General features: G+C 40.8%; 1 protein-coding gene across 1 annotated transcript in view; it reads left to right on the top strand.

Annotated features, from left to right (window-relative positions):
* Positions 1-22,704, top strand: part of THSD7B (thrombospondin type 1 domain containing 7B) — a 443,716-nt gene that overhangs the window by 342,117 nt on the left and 78,895 nt on the right. The window contains exon 16 of the mRNA XM_083153878.1: positions 9,054-9,187. Coding sequence (XP_083010004.1) covers positions 9,054-9,187 — 134 coding nt within the window. The remainder of the gene's footprint in view (positions 1-9,053; positions 9,188-22,704) is intronic.

Below are 22,704 nucleotides of genomic sequence, written 5' to 3'. Positions count from 1 at the left end.
TTCTAACAACATGTGACATAGGGAGGTTGAGCCTTACAGGCAGCCGTACCAGGTTACTACAGGTGTACAGAGTTACCCTGTCAGACTGTGCTATAAAGAGGAGCATTGCAGCTGAGCTCATTGTACTTGAAATCCTTGAACTGTGCAGTTGTGAGTATTTGGAGCTGTCTTGAAAAAAGCCCTCTAGTGGCCGAAACGTCGACCTACAGGATCTGAGGATCCTTGAAGTAAGATCTTTATATTGTAACAAGCAGGTACGAAATTAAAAGATTGATGTTTTTACTGGTGAGTGCTCATCGTGGATTAATCATCCCATACACAGAATATTATTGGGACACATTGATTGTCACTCTAGTTAAGCACCCCAATTGATGACCTTGGCTGGCTGTGAGTGCGGATCCTCCAAAAAAAAAAAAAAATATATATATATATATATATATATATACTTGGGAGGTCCCGGCACTCACTATGAGCTGTACAGATACAGGTCCCGGTGCCTTCCGCTGACAGGCTTGTCCACAGACCCCGTCTGTCACAATATGTACGGTATTATGGCATTTTCGCTGCCCTGACGAAAATGCCATAAAGCATTGAAACGTTGGCGTCATCTGGCGTTCTGTCTTATTCATTTTACCGAGCGCCGCCGAATACCGTATATATATATATATATATATATATATATATATATATATATATATCGTGCTTTATAAGATAACCATTAATTAAGCTGAGCTATTATTAAATCTAATAATAATAACTATGTGTCACTTGTATTCTCAAAACTATTACATTTACACATTTTTTGAAATTGTCCTTCTATGTTAATTGGTCTATAACAAGAGGCTCCATTTTGCCAACCATATGCATATAAGGCGGACTTCCGCCAAGCACATGTGTTATGGACACTATGTATAGCCTTTAGTGCATATAGGAATTTATGTTTCTGGTAATATGGCGACAGATTCATTTCAGCCAACCAACTATGCTCTTAGTGCATATAGGAATTGATGTTTCTGGCAACATGGGCCGGAATTCCTGGTCTATACCACTTCCGCCAACCATTGTGACGGATCCCCGCTGTACACAGCGATCATGCTGCACACCGTGATTACATCGGGGATTAGGATGTATCGCCAGAGGTGGTCATACATGATTCCTGGAAGGTATTGTGAATGTATATTCTTGTTTGACCATGATGCTTGCTAGCAATTCATGTTGGAGTAAACTGTGTGGTCATGTGACTACTCCAGGTCACATGACCTTATAGATACTTGTTACATACTTATGTTTCTGTCTATATTTTCTGTCTACATTAAAGAATGATGGTATACTTTTAAACTATTGTGATTATATATGTATGTCTACTGTGTTTACGAGTTTTGTGCATTATTTGAGTGAATTGTACACGGCTAGGTACACCTGCAATTATTTTTGTAATTAAATTAGGGGTAGTTATACAAGCTCCAGTACACTAGTGATTCATTCTGCTCCTGATGAAGACATGGGCATTTCCACGTCGAAACGCGTTGAGCTTGCCTGAGCTTGTTTTTTAACTTGAGCCAACATTTTGATTGGACCTTAATACTGCACACCAAGGATACAATTCCATCCTACTGTAGCCCTAGACCAGCTAATAAGGAAAGATTCCACCGTTTATTCCCACTCGGCGAGGGACGGCTTCCACCTATACTGGCTTTGTGGACCCCTTGCTTAGTACCACTGAGTTTGATTGAATACAGACACAAAAGCTGCCAGGACTCTGCTCCACAGCTGGTTAATAGACCGGACTTCCATGTGATCCTTTCCCTATTCCCAATCAATCTTGTGGAGGTGCAGTACACAAACAGATATTTGTCTGGCAATTACAGGCTCATTTTATAATTTATGCATGCTATTACTTTTTAATATCTTGTTTATTAATAAATTATTGTTATACCTAGCCATGTTATTGGTTTATACATCAGTATAGCACCAGCGCTGTTCTATATTTCTCTTAGGGTTTCCAAAAATGTAGTTCCACCTGTGGTCAGAACCCGTTTTCTCACCAGGACAAGTGAAATAGTACTCCTGTTACATTTCTAATGTAGTCCTACAACCCTGCAAAACGTCACGCAGAAATCAGTGAGAAGCACTATCTGCAAAGCCAATAAATAAGGTTATTAAGGAAAAATGAAACGCTATTTTTGTGTAATTCTCTCTTTCTAGCAAATGTCATTCCACCCAATATAAGAGTTGAAATGTTCACCTATATTAATAACAGGAATTAAACTCTGCTTGGAATATCACTTATTTACTTTTCTCCCTTGATATTCATTATATGGGTATAGAAACAGCTGACTTTTAGATGATGTGGATGTGTCTATAATCAGACACCATAGTTATACTTTTGCCGCGATCCTGAGCAATGAACTTCAGTTAAAAAGCTGATCTTGAAATGTCAATCTTTGAAGTATCTCAGCGCAGACAAGTCTGGAGAGCCCGTCTCTATTGAACTGCAATGAAAATGTCACAGTCAAAGTACAACTCTTCATAAGGTTAATGATGGAGGTTGTGGCTGAGACATGGAGCTACTGGCTGATAGATTTCAGTTTTGCCACCTGAAGCCGAACATGTGAAATTGAGATTTTGAAGTCTCGATTTATAATATGGAGACTGAAATTAATTTATTACTAGAAATTAATAATGTACCAAACTGTTCACTGCACCAGTCCTGTTTATGTATTTAGCTATTAATTCATTTCTTAGGAATATTAATTCAAAGATAGTTTATCTATTTATAGATATTTAAATGTAAACATTGGTTAAATTGTCCCAGCTTTCCACACACTTGGAAGCTTATTCAGGATTGTATTCAAGCCAACAGCATGTGAATCCGCATTGTGTGCATGGGTGGGGTTGTTGGAAGTGAGGGGGGGGCGGGTGTTAGGGTTAGGCTGTGGGATTGGTGGGTTATGGATAGGAATAGACAGTGGCTGCTCTTACCTTGTCGGAGGAGAGGGGCTGATGAAATCTCGGGCCCCACCTCCTCCGGTGCCACCATTGCTGGTCCTCGCTGCTACCGCCCCCATCTTCTTGTCACGATCACCGTCGCGGGACTGGCACATACGCAGTAGTCTCTTCGGTATTACACATGCGCTGTCCCCAGCCTCTATGGGGTTGATTCGGGAGCAGACCGGTAGAATTGTATTGACAGTCCTGGGTCCGGTGCATGCGCAGGATCATCTGTGGTACTGTGCATGCGCAGAGCCCGTATTTAGGGGCTGCCCCGCAGCTGCGCATAGAGAGGCATCCCGGAGGGGGGGAACACCTCCCACTGGGACTGCCTCGAGTGACTGGCCGGTCGGAATTCCATTAGGAAGTCACTGCCAGTCACAGTGAAGCCAGAGCAGTCTCACAGACTGCATCTGGCTTCACACAGTGGCGGATTTTACCTGGAAGGGCTGCAGCCCATAGCTAAAAACTGCCACTGGGAATAGAGCTTAACTACATATCAGGATCCATCTGGATTTTCACTGTCGGGATACTGCTAGCCATGTCCTGACCATCAGGATACTGAATGACAGTATTTTATATTTAACTGTTAATGAATTTTTCAGTCTACTTTGCATAAATGAATTGACAAAGCTGGGTCACAATTGCAAAGCGGCTAACAGGACTGGCTAATGAAGTGATAAATGGACTATTATCAGTAGTGTACCGACATATGTTGCGCTCCCCTCTGCCGAAAAACTTTCTGGTGTCCCCCTCCCTTATAGTACCTGCTTGTTGTCAGGGGTTCTCTTGACAAGGTTTTCCCTGTTGCGCCCACCGCCACTGCCCCCTCTGCGGACCCAGTGGGGAGCACTGTTTGTGTCTGCCCCATTCATACTTTCGAAAATGTGACTTCTCTCCCGTGGCGCTGCTTCTCAGTCTTGCAGCTACTCTTTGCTGCACTGACAGCAGCATGGAGGTCAAGGACAGTTGTCCCCACAGACTCGCATGAAAGCTGGCAAGCACACTTGTTGCAGTATATCTATCACACCCATGCCTCAACGAAGAAACTATGAGCAGGGCTCCATCTGTTCCTGTCACAGCATATCCTTTGCCATATACTGAGGGTCAGGTCCAGGGACATTTCAGCAGAACAGCCACTTGAGGGCGCCTTCCCATAAGTTTCCCGGGCTGCCACTGACAGAGCATGTGCTCTGGTAAGTCTTCAGTGTGGGACTGGGGCAATAATTAATGTTTTTATTATTTATTTCTTGTGGGGGACAATATGTTTATTTTTTTTCTGTAAGGAACATTATGCTTCTTCTATTTTTTTATGTGGGGGCCTATGTGTTTTAGATTTTTCTTGTGAGGGACAATGTGTGTGTTTGTGTGTGTGGGGGGGGGGAGATTTGTTTCCCTGTGGGGACAATGTGTGTTCCTTTTTATTTTTGTGTATTTTTGTTAATTGGGGACAATTGAGTGGGATGTGGCTAGCACCAGGAAGGAGTCCCAGGAGGTTTTCAATTGTTTGCAATACATTCTGTAGTTAAGATGGAAAATGCCAGTTAGCATTCCGGTGTGGGTATGACAACCGGCATTTTCCAACTATATTTCCTGTTGCAATGCTGTTATCTCCATGCTATCTCTTTCTGGACAAAACAGTATCACAACAGTAGTTTACATTAGTTTGATCTCTGTCCACACCCTCAGGAGGGTGCAAGAAGAAAGCCGACTAAAGGGCTAATTAGCACAGACAATTTTAAAACTCTGGGGACTCCTTCCCCGTTCTGTTCACATTGTGCTTAATTGAATTACCCTAAACATGTTTTTTCTGTTGGGGACAATGTTTGTGTTTTTCTCCTGTTAAGAAATGTGTGTGTGTTTTAATGATGATGATGATAATAATAATAATAATAAGGTCTACAAGTCATATAAAGAACAAACATTTAGGTAGAATTCTATTTTAAATTTTCCACTGTCACTATCCTGTATACATGCTACAAAACTGAAAAATGTGGATGTGGTTCCACTCTGATAGCTCTCACTGGTCCATACAGTCGGAGATTTGTGCTGCAGCAACATTACCAAGCAATGCAAGGATAATACATACTGGGCTGAAAGTGTTTATAATTGATGTTGAAGTGCCAAAGCTAGTTGCTGCTGCTGCTGCAGGAGCTTCAAAGAGAAAAAAAACTAGAGGAAGTATTAAATAAAATCCAAGTATTGCAAATAGATTTCACACACTAGATGGGACAGGAATATAAAATATGTAAATTTTCTGTTTGATTCTAGCTATCCTGGCCTCTGATATCTTCTAGGAATTATTATTTGTTTCTTCCCAAACAGACTTGTTTTGAATTTCTGTCAAATGAAATACAACTTGATTACATTTAAGCCTGTATCCCGTCTGTATCCCTTACATTATGTTTTATATTAAAATATTTTCTAGAGATAAGCAATTGAAGTGTTCTTTGTGTCTTTTAGATGAGACTGTACTGTATATCAACTTCATCTTCCGCTCAAACTTTTCACTCAGAAACTATCTTTGTTGTGTGGGGAAACTTTGCATATTTATGACTATTAGTGGAAAATAGATGATTGTTCTGAAACGTTATATAATCAGCATTTTTATTTGCTGTGTTACCTGTAAGAGCTCAAGTGGAAACCCACTAACTAAACTGTTTGACTTTCCAAAAATATAAAGCACTCCACTGTTCAACCCAATATTCTCCACCTTTAGGGCCTTATTCTGCTTGGTGCGGTCCATTCCGAATTCTTTCGGAGGGCGCTTTTTAGCCGTCTGCGCATGCGTAGGCAACGCAATGCGCATGTGCAATGTAGTGTCTCCGCACTCGTTCTCGTCAATACCGTCCAGAAATGTGCACCGAAGTGGCTCGGGAAATATGGGCGTAACATGGGCGTACACAAGGGCGCGGTTTCAAAGTGGGCAAAACTGGGCGTAAATCTGGGTGTACACGTGGGAGTGTACGAACTGTGGTAGGCGTGCATTCGGACAGGACACCGACTGCAAGCGAACCAACACGCATGAAATATGCGGTGTCCATAAGCAAGTTTCAGTTTGCGGAGAGCACTTGTTCATGCGCTAGGCATTCGGTTCGCCCAATTAGTATGCCCGCACCTGAAGCACTCTCAGCTGACCACAATACAATCCGCTCCTCTACTCATTAGTGATTAATTACACTCTTTTCACAGGTTCAATTGGAAGCATTGCTGCCTAAATGGGCCATTTCAAATACAAGTATCAATTAGGAATTAATTGATTACATTTAAAAATAAACAATTTGTTATGAGTTTGGCTAACTGCATAAGTGTGTCATGTTGTAGAAGCATGAGTTCTGAATAGAGTAGTGAGGTTTTCGGAAATACACCAACTCGGTGTGTACGGCCAGCTTCCCGTCCGAACGCTGTAAGACAGTGCAGAATCTTTGTGTTCCCACCGCACACGCACGTTTGGATGTAGTCCGAAGACACTCCCTCTTCTTAGAGAGTCGTCCGAAGGGATGCGGACGACCTGTGGGCGTGCATTCTTAGAATGTCCGCACGGTGTGGCGTTTGGTCATTTCCAAAAGAATTTGGAACGGACCACAATAACCAGAATAAGGCCCTTAGTTCCCAGCAGCCTTGTGTTCTGCATTACTAAAAATGGAGGGCCTTTCTGTTTTGGGGGCACAGGAAGTGTGGGAGAACTGATCAGCAGCATGACCGAGGGCCTTATTCTGATTGACTCACAAGGCTGCAAATTTCGCAGCCTTGCGGTCCATCAGACGCCGCCCTCCACCAGCAGTGCCGGCCACCCCCCCCTCGCATGCAGTTTCCCAACACCCACCCCCCCGCACGGCTGCGAATGGATGATTTACACAATCGTCCATTCACAGGCAGGGAGAAATCATTCGATGGTCCCGCGCACGCAGTTCAGAGAGACCTATATAGTCACTCTAAACTGCGAGCACCCTGTGCGAGGACAGGGTAGGCAGCTGACATCCGGTGATGTCAGCTGCCCATCCCCCGCATGTCCGCCATGGCCTCATTAGCCTGAGAACGTCCAGCGTTCTTATGGGAACGCCCATGAAATGCTGATGGGGCTGCCTAGCGCCCTCTGCCCCCTCCCCCCCCCGCGCCCAGATGCTCAACATCGGTCCTCCGTGCGAATATATACTGTACATGTATGTGTATTTTTTTTTTCATATTTTGATACTATTATATATCCATTATACCTGCAACTACTTTGATGTATGGTTACTTATTTTCTAGCACTTTCATTGGTTTTATATATCTACCAAATAGATATTACCATAATAGAATGGAAGCAATTCAGTCCTGTTAGCAAGGCTGCAATTTTTGCAGATAGATAGAATCCCTTTATTCGTCTCACAATGGAGAAATTTCAGATGGACAAAACCATGCTGCACTGCAGGTGGGGCACATGTAACATGTGCAGGGAGAGTTATATTTCTGTGCAGGGTAAATACTGACTACTTTATGTTTATACTGCAATTTAGATTTCAGTTTGAACACACCTCACCCAAATCTAACTCTCTCTGCACTTGTTACATTTTTCCCACCTGCAGTGCTAACAGGCCTTAATAATGCCCATTATCCCAGCTCAACTGGTGCATTCACTGAGCATAGTCTCCCTCGAGGGCTACACACTTGACCTAGCGAGTTTTTTTATACCATCGGAAAAAGTATACCCCAAAGACTGTAAAATAGTAATTGACAGCGGTTATAACTTCCTAATCCAATGAAAATTTCTTCTCACCAAGTTCGATTTTCAAATTTGTAAACAGAAATGAGTCAGTTTGAATAATCAGAAACCCTCCCTGCGTGTGCTCAGAAACCCTCCCTGCGTGTGCCAATGACAATACAATATGGAAATATTTGAAGTGTATACAAAGTACAAGCAAATACAAATGTCTCTTAGTTAAATCATATTAAATATAGTTAGATTGATTTAAATGCCATTTTTCTTTAAAATCCAGTAGTGTCTTTACCATGCATTTTACCTATGCGTTTATAAGTACAAGTGTATTATTGTATCTACTCATACATAATAAGTATATACTAATGATTGAGAAACATATATAAATACAGGTTTTAATGTATCTATGTATATGGCAATTTACGTATTATAATATTTACAATACGTACATTTCCAATTTATTAATGCTAAGTTTTCAGTTGTTACTATTGAACCTTACGAATGCAATACGATTTGGAATGTGCAATTGGTTAAGGGGACTAGTCATTATGTAAATTATTAGGAACTGGGAGGCCCGTATTTATTAAATGTTGACTTCCAGTGCGGAGAAAGCTGATCCGACATCTACTGTGCATGTGTGTACTTGGGTTCATGCATGCGTAACTACCAGCAGAAGGATCTGAGCAGTGGATACCTCTTTGTGACCGGGAGCGGTGGTGTGGGAACAATCGCCATCTGAAGATGGCGAATGTTTCGCAATCAAGCTTGATGAATTTATGACCCCATTCTAGTCTATTGGGGCAGCAGGCCAGCCACATTGGTAGTGAAAGGTAAGCAGGCGATATCTGTGATATTTCCTGCGTCACATTTATAATAAATAGTCCTGAGCCTTAATTTGTATAAAATACTACTAGTTTTGTGTAAACTTCTGATGATACTTAGGCTGCAAGCTTACACCCTTCATAGATTCTATAATAGACTTTCAATATTATACATCCTTTCCTTCATAACCAATGTTCCTTCTTCTGCTTCCTGTCCCTCCTTCCATTTCCCCTCCTTCCTCCTTTTATAATCAATTAGCATGAATTATGTATTTGTTGCTAACTAATTGGTAATTGCTAATTAAGCCTAGTTTACTATAATTGGAAATAGGATGGGGAATGGGAGCCGAATGTTGTCACACTGTGGAAATGTTGGCAGATTTGTACATACTGTAGTATGTAACATTGTTATCTGCCTGTGGTGCACAAATAAGCACATAATTTAAGTCACGCCACACTTTGCATTATGCACACATATAACGTGACAGCTGTTTACACTGATTAGCGTTGTTTACATCCTGCACTTGTGTGTCTCCTGACAGGTGTACGAGGCAATCCCGTGCTATAATCAATGCAATCAGTACTTGTGGGTGACCGAGTCTTGGTCTGCTTGCAAACTCCACAGCGAGGAGAAGACTGCTGACTGCGGGGAGGGAATACAAATCAGGAAAGTACGGTGAGTGAAATCTGCAGTAATATCACAGCGACTGATCTATGTGCAATGACAAAAGGTTTGAAACGTTATTAAAATTCAGTTATTTGACAATGTTGTTCTGCCGCGTGCTACTAATTGTTCTATTTCTGGTAAGTCATTTGCATTTTTAAAACTATCAATTACTGTATTGTAATATTTCCCAATTGTAGATTGTCAGTTGATAAACTGAAATAGACTGTTTCCGCTAGTCATTTTAATTCACTTCGCATTAAGGTGATGCAAACAGAGGAAATTATATCTCTTCAGCGGATACCTACTTGGAGAGCGGTTTTCATTGTCTGTGTGGACTAAAATGTATTTAATAAATGTATTAATCAGAATTGTTTGATTTCAAGTTTATCTGCCTCCTACATACAGCAGCGGCTGTCATTGTGTTGGGCTAAACCAACAGTGTTCCAATTTATTCCTCAATGGATTGGTTAAGAAAAACATTTATTAATCATCATTATGATATACTGTATAATGGTAAATTTGTTCAATTCTCCTGGAAATTATGCAGAACAGAAGCTTCAGTATGATTTTTGGTACTTCTTTACTTTCACGGCGCCAGCATGGCGCCGCGCGTACTTCCGGGTTACGCTCGCCACTAATTAAGTAAAATAAACTAAGTTAACGCCATGCCAACATGGATAGTTCATACCTCCACTATCCATGTTGGCATGGAGTTGATTTTAATTAGCGTGGCGAGCGTAGCGAGCCACCGAGCCCGCAGCGTGGGCGAGCGAAGCGAGCCCCGCAAGGGGACTCTGACGCGCGGCGCCATGCTGGCGCCGTGAAAGTAAAGAAGTACCTGATTTTTAGTATCAAGGCAATTTACCAGATGCCTGCTGTATAAATTTTTGCTTTAGCCATCTTTGCTTAGCTAATGCCGTCTTTATATGGATTCAGCTCACGGTAGCCTATGGGCTACATCTTTATATAGTAACCTCTGCTAAAAGCATACACAGACACTCAGATGAATCATACCTCACAACTTTTAAAGCCAAGGAGTCATAACAACCGATAGGGGCGTGGCCTCTGGGGAATGGGGCTTGACCTCGTGGGAATGCTGCAGGGTTCATAGCCAGTGCTCTGTGAACTGCTGGCTATGCCCAATGTCCCTCTGTCTCCATGACAGCAAGTGACAGAGGGACTCAACCCATGGGACATTGCTACCAGTGGATGGGACAGCAACATAATCACAAATAAAGTGACTGTCCTTTGAAAATCGGGACAGTTGGGACATATGGATAAATGCATACAAGTAAAGGGATTCTGTAAACTTGTCCCGAGTGTATCTGCAATGGTAAGTGCGTCCAAAAACACATTCCGAGTCCCTGAGATAGGCTATGATAAGAAATGATAATTGGGTGGGGGCTTCCATAAGTAATAATATTGCTGCATAAGCAACTAGATAACCCATCTGCCACATATGATATACTATTGGGATGGGAAGAAGCGTTCTCTCGTAACTAAAGTTCTGATCAGTAAGGGACTGTCGATTCAGATAGGTATAATAACATATATTTTAATTTTAAACGAAAATAGCAATGCTATGTACTAAACAAAATATCAGTGCTATGTACTAAACCCACAGGGACAACAATTTTATACCTTTTATACCTACACCAGCAAATTTGTTGGATCTTTATCACTGCACATGTACAGTATCAGTCCCCGGAGCCAGATGGAGGCTGCAGGAGAGGGATTGGAATCCTCCATGGTATTAAAGAAAGTTACGCCATGGTGTAAACTTAACGGGCCAAACTCCAAAAAGTCCTTATTGCTAATGACCAGGACAACAACTTACTACACTACTGAGCCTTCTGCAGGAGATTGTAGTGAAATGTCCTCCAGTAGGCTATTAGTACATAGCAACAACTCATAAAACTATGCAGAAACTGCAGTTTCTACAGATGTGTCCTCCTATATACAGTGCCGGTGCAAGGTTTTCATCACCCTAGGCAAAACTTTTGCTTATTACTCTCCCCCCACCCAAGGCACACATCAATACCAACTTTACAGAACCTCTGGAGGTGGCGTCTTAGAAGGTCAACTCCTGCTGTTTGCATTAAGTTCAACAAGGAGAGTCTTTACTATGCTCAAAAAGAGGGTTATAATACATTTGTAAAACCTATCATTAAGATTTTCAGTATCTTGAACTAAAGGGCATTAAATACAACAGATTAACATTCCAGTTGATCATTTGTCATGCTATCACACGTGAGGATGCTTTGGGTATGTCAGAAAGGTTCCAAAGCCGTTAATGCCCCATTCACACTGACAAATATTTCCCGGGTTATTGCACATGAACACTCAGGTAAATGGGGCAGTGTGAAAGGGTCTGGAAAGATTTTCCCGGTTTCAACGTTCTGGGATTTCAACCCGGGGTCTTGAGTCCCACTCACTGTAAAGGTGCCGCTGGAAGATGCTGACATCTGTCAGCATCCTCCTCGCCCGCCTCCCAATTAAGACACCCACTGGCTTTATGCCGGCTCAGGCGGCTAGTGTGAAAGTGCTTGCAAGCCGGGTCGCACCTGAGATTTTGTACCCTACAATACAAAAATAAGGATTTCCAAGATCTGTGGCGCAATAAGACAAAATAATGGCTCAGAACATCAATATCCCAAGGATCTTTTCATGCTCTAGTGCAGGGTTCCTCAAACTAGTTTGCTCTGGGACCCCATCAGACAATAAAAATAATGACAGGACCCCAGCAAGTGACTGCAAAAGTCCATCACATCACATGTGTAGTCAGCAGACAGCACATACATGACAGCATTGTGGAGGCACAAAATTATGGGAGGAGTCTGAAGTAACAGACAATTCAACAGGTTTTTCATACTCCTTGAATCACTGACTGAGATTAGAAAAGTTATCAGCCTGATGGTCAGCTGCATGGAGTCGCGACCCCATGCTGAGAAGGCCAGGACCCACTTTGGGGTCAGGACCTACAGTTTGAGAACCGCTGCTCTAGTGTCTCCAATTTTCTCTCCCAAAATACTCTCGATGATATATAAAGAGTCAGAGAGACCAATGGTTAGTTATTATTATCTGTGTTTCACTATTAATAAGTGAAGAAGAATAATAGAGAAGGGGGATAGATGGACGTACCCCACTCACATTAAGTATAGTGTTGGAGGATATTAAATCCATAAAAATTGAGAAAGGAGTATCCAATTTAACAAATAAAGAGAAAGAGGCCATGAAAAATCTGAAGGAAAATAAAAAGATAATAGTAAAACCTGCGGATAAGGGGGGGGGGGGATAGTAATATTGGATGCAGAAAAATATAAGGCAGAAATTATGAGACAATTAGAGGATAAACAAACCTATAGGAAACTTAGAGGAGATCCTAAGTCTAGCACCCTAAAGAAATTAGGAGTCCTCATAAAAACAGCTTTGGATAAAAACATAATTTCTGCTAGTGAGGCTAAATTTCTGTTAAATGAAAAACCCATAACTCCGGTCATATACATATTACCTAAGGTACACAAATGTCTGATCAATCCCCCCGGAAGACCAATAATCTCCAGGGTGGAATCCATCACTAGTAACCTATCCATGTATGTTGACCATCATCTCCAGCCTTTGGTGCAACTTAACAAATCCCACCTCAAAGACACTGGGGACTTTATTAAACTAATTGATTCCATTACATGGAAAAAAGATCTTCTCTTAGTTATGGCCGATGTCAGTTCTCTGTACACGATCATCGAACATGACATAGGGATACAGAGTTCAAAATATTTCCTCTCATTATCAGAAGAATCACAAGGCCTCCAAGAATTCGTCTTAGAAGGAATATCCTTCATCCTACAAAACAATTTTTTCCTCTTCAATGAAGAGTTTTACATCCAGCGGACAGGCACCGCGATGGGCACCAGATTCGCCCCAAGTTATGCCAACCTTTTCATGGGGGCATGGGAGCTCAATAACATCTGGGCCAACAACCCACTTGGGGCGAGTCTGGTGTCCTACGCGCGATATATAGATGACATTTTTTTTGTCTGGGAAGGGGGTAAAGAGACCCTCCAAACTTTTTGCGACCATTTAAATAATAATGACCGCAACATAAAATTAACCTTTGAGATAGAGGAGGGGAGCATTAATTTTCTTGATGTAACGGTCTATGTGGAGGACGGGGTTTTGAAACATAAAAACTTTCGCAAGCCCACGGACTCCGGCACATATATTGCATCATCGAGTTGCCACCATAGTCAATGGCTCAATTCAGTCCCAAAAGGGCAATTCAAACGGTTGAGGAGAAATTGCTCCAATGATAAAATATTCTTGGAGCAAGCCTCTGACATGAAGACTAAATTCATTGCATGTGGGTATGAAAGAGAAAAATTGGAGAGGGAGATAGAGATATTGAAAATCAAAGATATCCCCAACCATGATACTAAAAGCACTAAAGGGTCAAAAAAAGATAACTTTACGTTTGCCTTTGTATCCACATACACACAGGAACACAAAAGGATAGAGAAAATTTTCAAAAACTGGAAAGTATTACTATGTGATCCTATACTGAAAGATCTGATTCCAGAATTTCCAAAGCACATATACCGTAAAGCCCCTAACATCAGATCAGCCCTAGTAAAAAGTGCTTATACCACTAAACCACCTATGTCAAGAATTAGTACAAAGGGTTTTTTCAGGTGCGGCAGCTGTGTGGGGTGCAGAAATATAAAAGGGAACGGTACCAGCAAAATTATAGAATATGTAATAAATGATTATAAAATAGATATTAAAGATTTTATTACATGTAATGTTAAGAATGTAATATATACTATAAAATGTAGCTGTGACAAACATTATATAGGTCGCACTACAAGGGTATTGAAGACAAGATTGGGTGAGCACATTCGAAACATAAAAAATGGTTTCGAATCGCACGCATTTTCATCACATTTCAAAAGTGTACACAATTGCTCCCCATCTGAAATAGTTTCTTTCTGTGGCCTTAGGGTCACAAGAAAGAATCTGAGACATAATGACACCATCACCCCCTTGGCAAGAATGGAGATGAATCTCATCTTTAACTGTAACACTTTATTGCCGGGAGGTTTAAACAGTGATTTTGAGCTAAAATGGTTCTTATAACCAGAGATGGGGGCTCAGAATCACTGTTTGAACTAGTTATTCTCCTTTTTGGTTTAAATCGATTTTCATCTCATCACCCTAGAAATCGTGCAATATCGCTATAATGGAGCATAATAGTCATCCATGATATGGGTTTTGTCTAACTACACTTATTGTGATATGGAAATAAAATCGTGTATTTACCATCTAACCCATAACCTTAGAGTTTGTATGAACCTTTGTGCAATCCTAATTGTTGTTTTTTTTGTCTTCTGTATTAGACAAGCGGATTCGCCATGACAACACATATTGTACGTTATACATCAGCTACTTCCGCATTTTTGCGGTCCAAATACCATATGAACACCTTGAGCTTCCGCAGTTTGCAGTCCAGCGACCGGAAGCTCTACTGTCATGACGGACCGTACGACATTCCCTCACCCCTGCACGACGCGCACCAGTCACTTCCGCATTTTGCGGTTTAGATACCCGGAAGCAACAGTCCGGCCAGATCATTTGAACAGTTGGGGCTTCCGTAGTTTGCGGTCCAGCGACCGGAAGCTCCACTGTTTATGAATAATGACGGACCGTGCGCCACTCCCTTTACAGTCCACGGCGATTATATCTCACCTAAGAAAGAGATCCCTTTATGGCTGGATGGATCGGAACTTTTTCTCCTGATAAATATCTATATTACCACGTTGTGTTGTTTCATTTAGGCTAAAATTCCCTGACACCGGAAGCAATATGTGGGTTGCCATGGCGACCGTTTATGCTGCCTTAACACCGGAGCTTTCTTCTATGCCATTTATGGACTTAAGGCATGAATTTCCACATTTCTGATTAGTAGATGGACTTTTAATATATGAATAGTATGTTTCAAGGCTGTATATACACGTTTTAATGATGAATCATATATGATATGTTGTGCTCATTTCCTGTGTATGTTGATAGGCTGCTCTCACTAAAAGATGGACACTCACCCTCCACAGTTATGTCTTGAAAAAGGTGTTGTAGACACCGAAACGCGTTGACAAGTACTGTGGAGAGTGAGCAGCCATCATCCTTTCCCTTCTGGATACCTTTTGGACCGACTGTATGTATTTTAGCAATATTTTTTTAAAATTTTTATTTTTTTTGTTACTATTTTTGTCTATTTCTGGGGATTGAACTTGGATTTTACTGGATGTATCGGGATCCTTCCATTGTTGGGATGGAGGATTTTTACCTGTTTCTTACTGCACAATAAAAACACAACTTTTGAAGATATTGCTGTTGGAGTATTTTAAAGGAAAAGGAAAATTTTTAACTACAAGGGATCCCTATCTAAAGACAAAGATACCTTGATGGGCGGTGTAATACTCTTAGAATTGTGAGTTGGGTACGCAAATTCAGTATCCTCAAAGATCATAGTCTCCTGGTATAAAGCTTTCTCATTATTTACCACAAGGTGGAGGGAATCTATCTTCTGTCAAAGATACCTTTATGGGTGTTTATCTGCACTGTTCAGTGTGAGTTATGGTACGAGACCAGTACCCGATAAATCACTAGAAATAAACAAAGCACACAGTCACTTTTTGTGATATATGCCACTGTGAAAAAGGCATATAAATATTATGAAAATAATCTGACACAATTTTTTATTATATTGTTTTATTCACTATCACATCCTGGGAGAAAACAATGGTCTGCTGATCGCAATTGAATCCACCTAAAGAACCCGCTACGTGCTTAAAGATAACATCTTTCCACGTGAGTGTGGGTACGCTTACCCATTGTTGATCTCCATATGAAATAATCACCTTGAATATAGAAAAAGAAACCTTTATGTGTTTACCTTGCTTTATCTCTTGGTGAGTAAGGTACGACTTCACACCACTTTCTACCTAATATTGAGTTCACGGGGTCACCTTTGAAAAAATACAATCAACACAGTGCATATCTATATATTGATTTCGTATATATATCTTTTTTTGCACATCTATCCACGTCGAGAAAACTTACCTTGAAAAGGACAACATCAGAAGAACAGAAAGAAACCGCTACGGGCCTTTACACTGCCCTACTTACCGTAAGTGGGGTACGCCCAATTTTCTTTGTTATACATCCACCTCTTTATTTCTAAGATTTGGGATAACCACATCTAATCGTCAAAATTCTCTTCTAACTCTTCCCACATATGGCGGAGTAACAACTTTGAAGATCGTTGAAAAATATAAGAAGATATAGACACTCTAATCCTCTTTCCATGATTGGAAATTCCCATTTTTTGTGATTGTATGGTATTGTAAAGGTTATTTGGTGATAGCCAGGGTTAAGTACAGTTCACAGGCAGCAGTGCGCCATTTCAGGTCATATCCTATAAATTTCTATAGCCATAGCGATGTATAAGCCCATAGTGTTTTCTTTCTCCTGTAGATAGACCTTTTATGGTGGGATCTTCATCTCCATAGATGAACATATGAAATAAAAAAACAATCAATGTGTACATTTGTTTTACTTTGTGATATCTTAACCCCAGTGGAAAATAAGTGGGCATACCTCACTTACCCAAAAATGAGGTAAGGTACATATATAAAGGTTTCTTTTCTGTACTGTGTAATAAAGTTCAATAATGGATGGACGTACCCCCACTCACGATAAATAAGTTGTTGTATGTGCCCGTAGCGTGTTCATTTCCTTCTGATTTTATCTCATTGATATTTTTTTTCTCCATCGAGTATTAAAGAAAAAAGACAAAACAAAGCAATGTGTAGGTTTGTCTTTTTCTCAATATATGATACACCCCGTGAGGAAAGGAGGTGTGTGTGAAAGTGAGCGTACCTCGCTTCTTAAAGTTATAATTAGAAAGAGTACGAAGATCGTACCATAATTCACACTGTGCAGTGTCGCTGAACACCCATAAAGGTATCTTTGTGAAGATCAGATATCCTCCACCTTGTGTATTACATGCATATAGTAACCAGATATATACCTAATGATAGCAGTATCGAAGTAGATGATATGCGTACCTAACTTACGATTATACAAGCCTTTCACTTCATATAACGGTTTCTTTGCCTTCAGATACTCAGCATATGTGGTTAGTATTTAGGACCCAAAAATTGTGGTTTGGGGTTCGTTTAATTTATATGGATAATGAAGTACCCCACCTTTACAAAGAGTTTTTTTCAACACAGTTCTTAAAAAGGTATATTTATTTTTAACAGCAAAACCAGATTAAAATCCTCCTTCCCAACAATGGAAGGATACCAAAAAAAAAACGTCCAGAGATATCCAAAAACATCCAGACACAGACGATCCAATAAAAAAAAAAATATTAAATTAAAAAAATTAATTTTAAAATACAGTTTGTATAATACATACATTCAATGTAGGTCCAAAAGAGGTGATGGCTGCTCACACTCCACACTGGCTGTCGACGCGTTTCGGTGTCTAAACACCTTTTTCAAGACATCTGATCAATTGTCTACACCCGGTAGCGATCAGATTAAGAAAAGGTATATACACAATTGTCAGTCTTCGTGATTTGTTTTAAAGAATTTGTTTTGCATTTATATATCTGTTTGTTTTATTTTCACCATTTTAATTCAATGAACACAGTGACTTATTGTCATATCAAAGCAAATGTAATGAAAATCTGGCCCAGTGTTCTTAACCCCTTCCCGACGAGGCCTTTTTTGTTAATTTTTTTTTTTTCCTCCTCGCGTTCACATAAGCGTAACTTTTTTAATTTTCCGGCTATATAGACACATGAGGGCTTTTTTTTTGCGGGACAAGTTGAACTTTTTAATGGTACCATTTACTATGCCGTATAATATTCTGGGGAATCAGGAAATAATTCAATGTGGGGTAAAAAAGAAAAAAAAACGCAATTCCACAATTTTGCGCTGGTTACGTTTTTTTTGGAGTTCATAGTTCGTTTAAAATGATGGGTTATCTTTATTCTATGGGTCGTTACGATTCCGGTGATACCAAACTTATATAGTTTTCGTTATGTTTTACCACTAAAAAAAAAAATAGAAAATTTTACGGTTTTTATAATTTGCGTCGCGTCGCCATGTTCTGCGGCTTATAACTTTTTTATTTTTCCACCTACGGACCTGGGTGAGGGCTCATTTTTTGCGGGCTGAAGTGTACTTTTTAATTAATGCCATTATGGGATATGGGCGACTTTCTGATCTCTTTTAGTTATTTTTGTTTGGGTAGGCGATGCGACCAAAAAACGTAGTTTTGGCGTTGGGAATTATTTTCCGTTTACGCCTTTACCCGTGCGGGATAACTAATGTTATATTTTAATAGATCAGACTTTTAGGAACGCGGCGATACCAAATATGTTTATTTTTTTTATTTTTTATTTATTTTTATTTGTGAAATGGGGAAAGGGGGGTGATTTGAACTTTTAATATTTTTTAATTTTTTTTTTATTTTTAAACTTATTTTTTTGTTTTTTTTTACTTTTACTACAAGGCCCCCTAGTGTACTTGACCACTAGGGGGCGCGATCGCCTGTACTAGGTTCAGCCATAGAGCTCTATGGCTGAACATAGTGATTTTCAGCACTTCCTATTACATCCTGCCTCAGGCAGGATGTAATAGGAATGCTGATACGGCCAGCACAGGGGTCTACATTAGACCCCTGGCTGCCATGGCAACCGATCGGCACCCTCCGATCTCGCCGCGGGGGGCCCCGATCGGCGCCGTAGGGGGGCGCCCCCCCTCCGATCAGCTATTTAAGCACTGCGGGCGCTTTGCCCGCGGTGCTTAAAGGGTTAAACGGCCACGATCGGCGAACTCGCCGCTCGTGGCCGTGAGAGCAGGTACCTGGCTGTAATATACAGCCATTACCTGCTCTCTTTCAAGCCAGCTCACTCCGTGAGCTGGCTTGATTCCCCCGCAACCGACATATGACGTAAATGTACGTCATATGTAATGTCGGGAAGGGGTTAAAGATGCTACATTTGTACATGGAATTAGTTCGTTTACAGTAACTGATTCAGTTTGATTTACAATCGGGAAGCAAAATTGCTTCTGAATTAAATCTTGCTGTTTTTTTTAAATAGTGTGAATATAATATATTTTGTGACTAATTTTCAGACAGAGCTGTTTTTTTCAATTAACCCTCCCAAAACCACATCTTACATATAGCCAGATGTTTCTTTACAGGGAGTGTTCTCTGAGATGTAATATTTAAGGTACAACAGTTTAACTTTTCATCTCCCACTTTAGGAACTGCAATAAAGATGCCATTGGAATGAAATTCATAGTTCTATATTTAAAAGACCCGAAGAAATGACTCTAGTCATAGGCAAACTAGGCAAATGAGTAAGGCATTTAGAATGCCTAGGGCATGCATCTCATACAATTGAGCCAACTGCAGGGGGAGTGCTAATGCAGGAAGCAGAGAGTGGAGACAGCAGTGGGCTGTAACAAAAAATGGCCACCTTCCCTGGGGGAGGGCTGCTGTGCATGCCTGGCCACAGCAGCTCTCCTCCCATGGGCATTTGTGGAGTCCAGTAGAATGAGCTTGCACGGACGGACTCCCTACAGCCAAGCCAGGGGGAAGGGGGGTGGGGGTGCTGGGTTGTAATAATGTGTGGCATATGTGTAAACAGCATTACTGTGTTGCATTGTGTGTATTAGGTAATTTATAATGTGTGGCATAATGTGTAAGGGGATTACTTTGTAGCATTATGTGTATAAGGGCAATATTAGTATGTGTTATAATGTGTAAGGGGCATTACTGTTCGGCCTTATGTGTATAAGGGTTGTTATTACTGTGTGGCATTATGTGTATAAGGTGCACTAGCACTACTTGTGGCATAATCTGTACAAAGGAGACTACTGTGTGGTGATGCAAGGGGATGCAGTGCACTTAAATTTGTGTCCATGTTGACTGTGTCGTCATTCGGGTCAAAAAACTGTCAAAAACCCCATGTCGACCTTTTGACTGTTGAACTAACCCATGTCGACCTAAAACCATGTCAACCTAGTCCATTGTTGACCTAGACCCCTGTTGACCTTGCTGTATGTTGACCCAATGTTGTCGACCTAATGACTGTCGACCTATTTATGGTCGACCATTCGATCCATACCCGCAGTGTTAATAAGGAGCAATACAGTGTGGTGTAATGTAAAAAAGGAAAATACAGTGTAGCGGACTGTGAGTAAGGAACAATGGGTCAGGGGGGGAACTAGGGACAGTGCTTGGGTGCACCAAACAAAATCTTACCTAGGGCATAAAATTAGCTAGAGCTGGCTCTGATGATCTGTGAGGCTATTGGGATGTCCTCAAAATACATAGTGCAGGTATTAATTATATCAATGTTTGAGCACAGATTTCTTTAAAAAGCTAAATAACTGATATCTGATGTACTGATTAAGGGGTTAATGTATCAAGCAGTGAAAACAGTAGACCAGAGGACCTGTGTAGAAGTTGCCTAAAGCACCCAATCAGCTTTTAGGTAGCATTTATTAAGTACAGTCTATAAAATAATGGTTAAAATCTGATTGTTTGCTATGGGCAATTTCTCCGCTGGTCCACATATCTTCTCTTTTAACTGCTTGATACATGAACCCCAGAGTCACCTGTGCTCAAGCATCGGAATGCTTGAATCATGGGCGATCAGTGTGCCTTGAGGACTGAATTTGGGGAACCATGGCAAATGCAATACAATTGTTGCTTCTAAATAGGATGGTTTTTACTGCACCATAGGGATTGTTACAAACAATATCAGTGATTTAATTCCACCCTCCTATATCTCTGTATCAATTTTATTTCATGAAACTGGCAATAGAATATCATGTCAAAATCAACAAAATCAACAATACATGTTGCTGCCATTCTTTGCATATATATAAGGCAGGGTTTTTTTTTTTTTGCGCTTAACCCCTTCCCGACATTTGACGTACATTTACGTCATGGTCGGGATGTACTTCCCGACACATGACGTAAATGTACGTCATGACTTTAAACTGTCACCGCGTCTATAGACGCGGTGACAGAGGGACGATGTCTGCTGTCCCTGACAGCAGACATCCTCCCTCATTGCCCAGGGGGGGCACCGATGCCCCCCCCTCAGCGATCGCTGCGATTGGCTGTTCAAACGTGAACAGCCAAAAGCAGCGTTTACTGTGTTAGGTGTATAATTTTGACTCTGCTGCCCCCTAGTGTCCAAAAAAAATAAAAGGAGTTTGAAATAATGATTAAAACATAAAGTAGACATATGATCTTTGTTAGTTATGAACTATTTTGAGTGGTATGATTATTTGTCTCACAAGCAGAAAATTTAACATTTTGCAAATTGCAAAATGTTCAATTTTTTTACGACATTTTGGTATTTTTCACAAAAAAAAAAAGACTGTATCGACCAAAATTTACCACTAACTTAAAGTACAATGTGTCACGAGAAAACAATCTCAAAATCACTGGGATAAGTAAAAGCAAAAAAAAGTTATCCCCACTTAAGTGATACATGTCAGATTTGAAAAAAAGGCCTCTGTCAGGAAGGCAAAAACAGGCTGCGTCGGTAAGGGGTTAAAGCTGCTATATGTGTCCTTTTATAGTGTTGTCTCTGTCCTAGAAGATGACAAATTTCATGGCAATTCCTCTCCAGGTCTCTTGTCAGAACAGGGAAGGGAAATAAACTCCTTGGCACAGGGAACAAAAACTCAATCCATTTTATTGATTAGTGACACTGGCTGATACTAACACCTGTTAATCAGAATGGATGCATTAGCACATCAAGGCAGCTATTTACGCCACTGGAGATTAACATATTTTTGAGCAGGCTACTCAGAAGTAAAAATTACATGTTAATGAACCGCTGTGTATTTCAGAAGTCTGCAATTATTGTAATTTGTGGACTGTTTACATCAATGCTGCCAGTTTGAACCAACGTAAAATAATAATTCAGTTCCAAACTCTATTTAACTCATGGTTTCATAACACGTTTCTGACATTTATAGGAAACATTCCCGTCTGAATACAATCATTGCACTTTGAAGTCAATGAGGATATGTATTGCATATTTTCATAAGCAATACAAATACAGAGTTGAACCGATACCTATTTATGGAGCCAGTAGTGGAACTTGTGGGTGGTGAGCCCACGTGCAAAGATATAATGTGGGCCCCCTCCTCCACCCCAACTCAAGTTCACCATATGCAACTATGCAACAAAGCAGTGGGTGACAGGGATAGGCAGAGGGTGATAGGGAAATGCAGGGGGGAGGCAGAGTGCGACAGGGAAACACAGTGGGTGACAGGGAGAGGGTGACAGGGGCAGCAGTGGGCCTTTTTGTCCTCAGGGGCCCTGAAGCACTGCACCGGCTGCACCAATGTATTTAACATGATCTTGATCTGGAACTGAGAGTACACAAGGATGGGTGCTGCAGCCATATACAATTCTGTCTC

The sequence above is a fragment of the Crinia signifera genome, chromosome 7, assembly GCF_055691185.1.
Source record: "Crinia signifera chromosome 7, ASM5569118v1, whole genome shotgun sequence".
Taxonomy (NCBI): Eukaryota; Metazoa; Chordata; class Amphibia; order Anura; family Myobatrachidae; genus Crinia; species Crinia signifera.
Note: the sequence above shows the minus strand (reverse complement) of the source record. Positions and strands in the feature narration are given on the sequence as shown.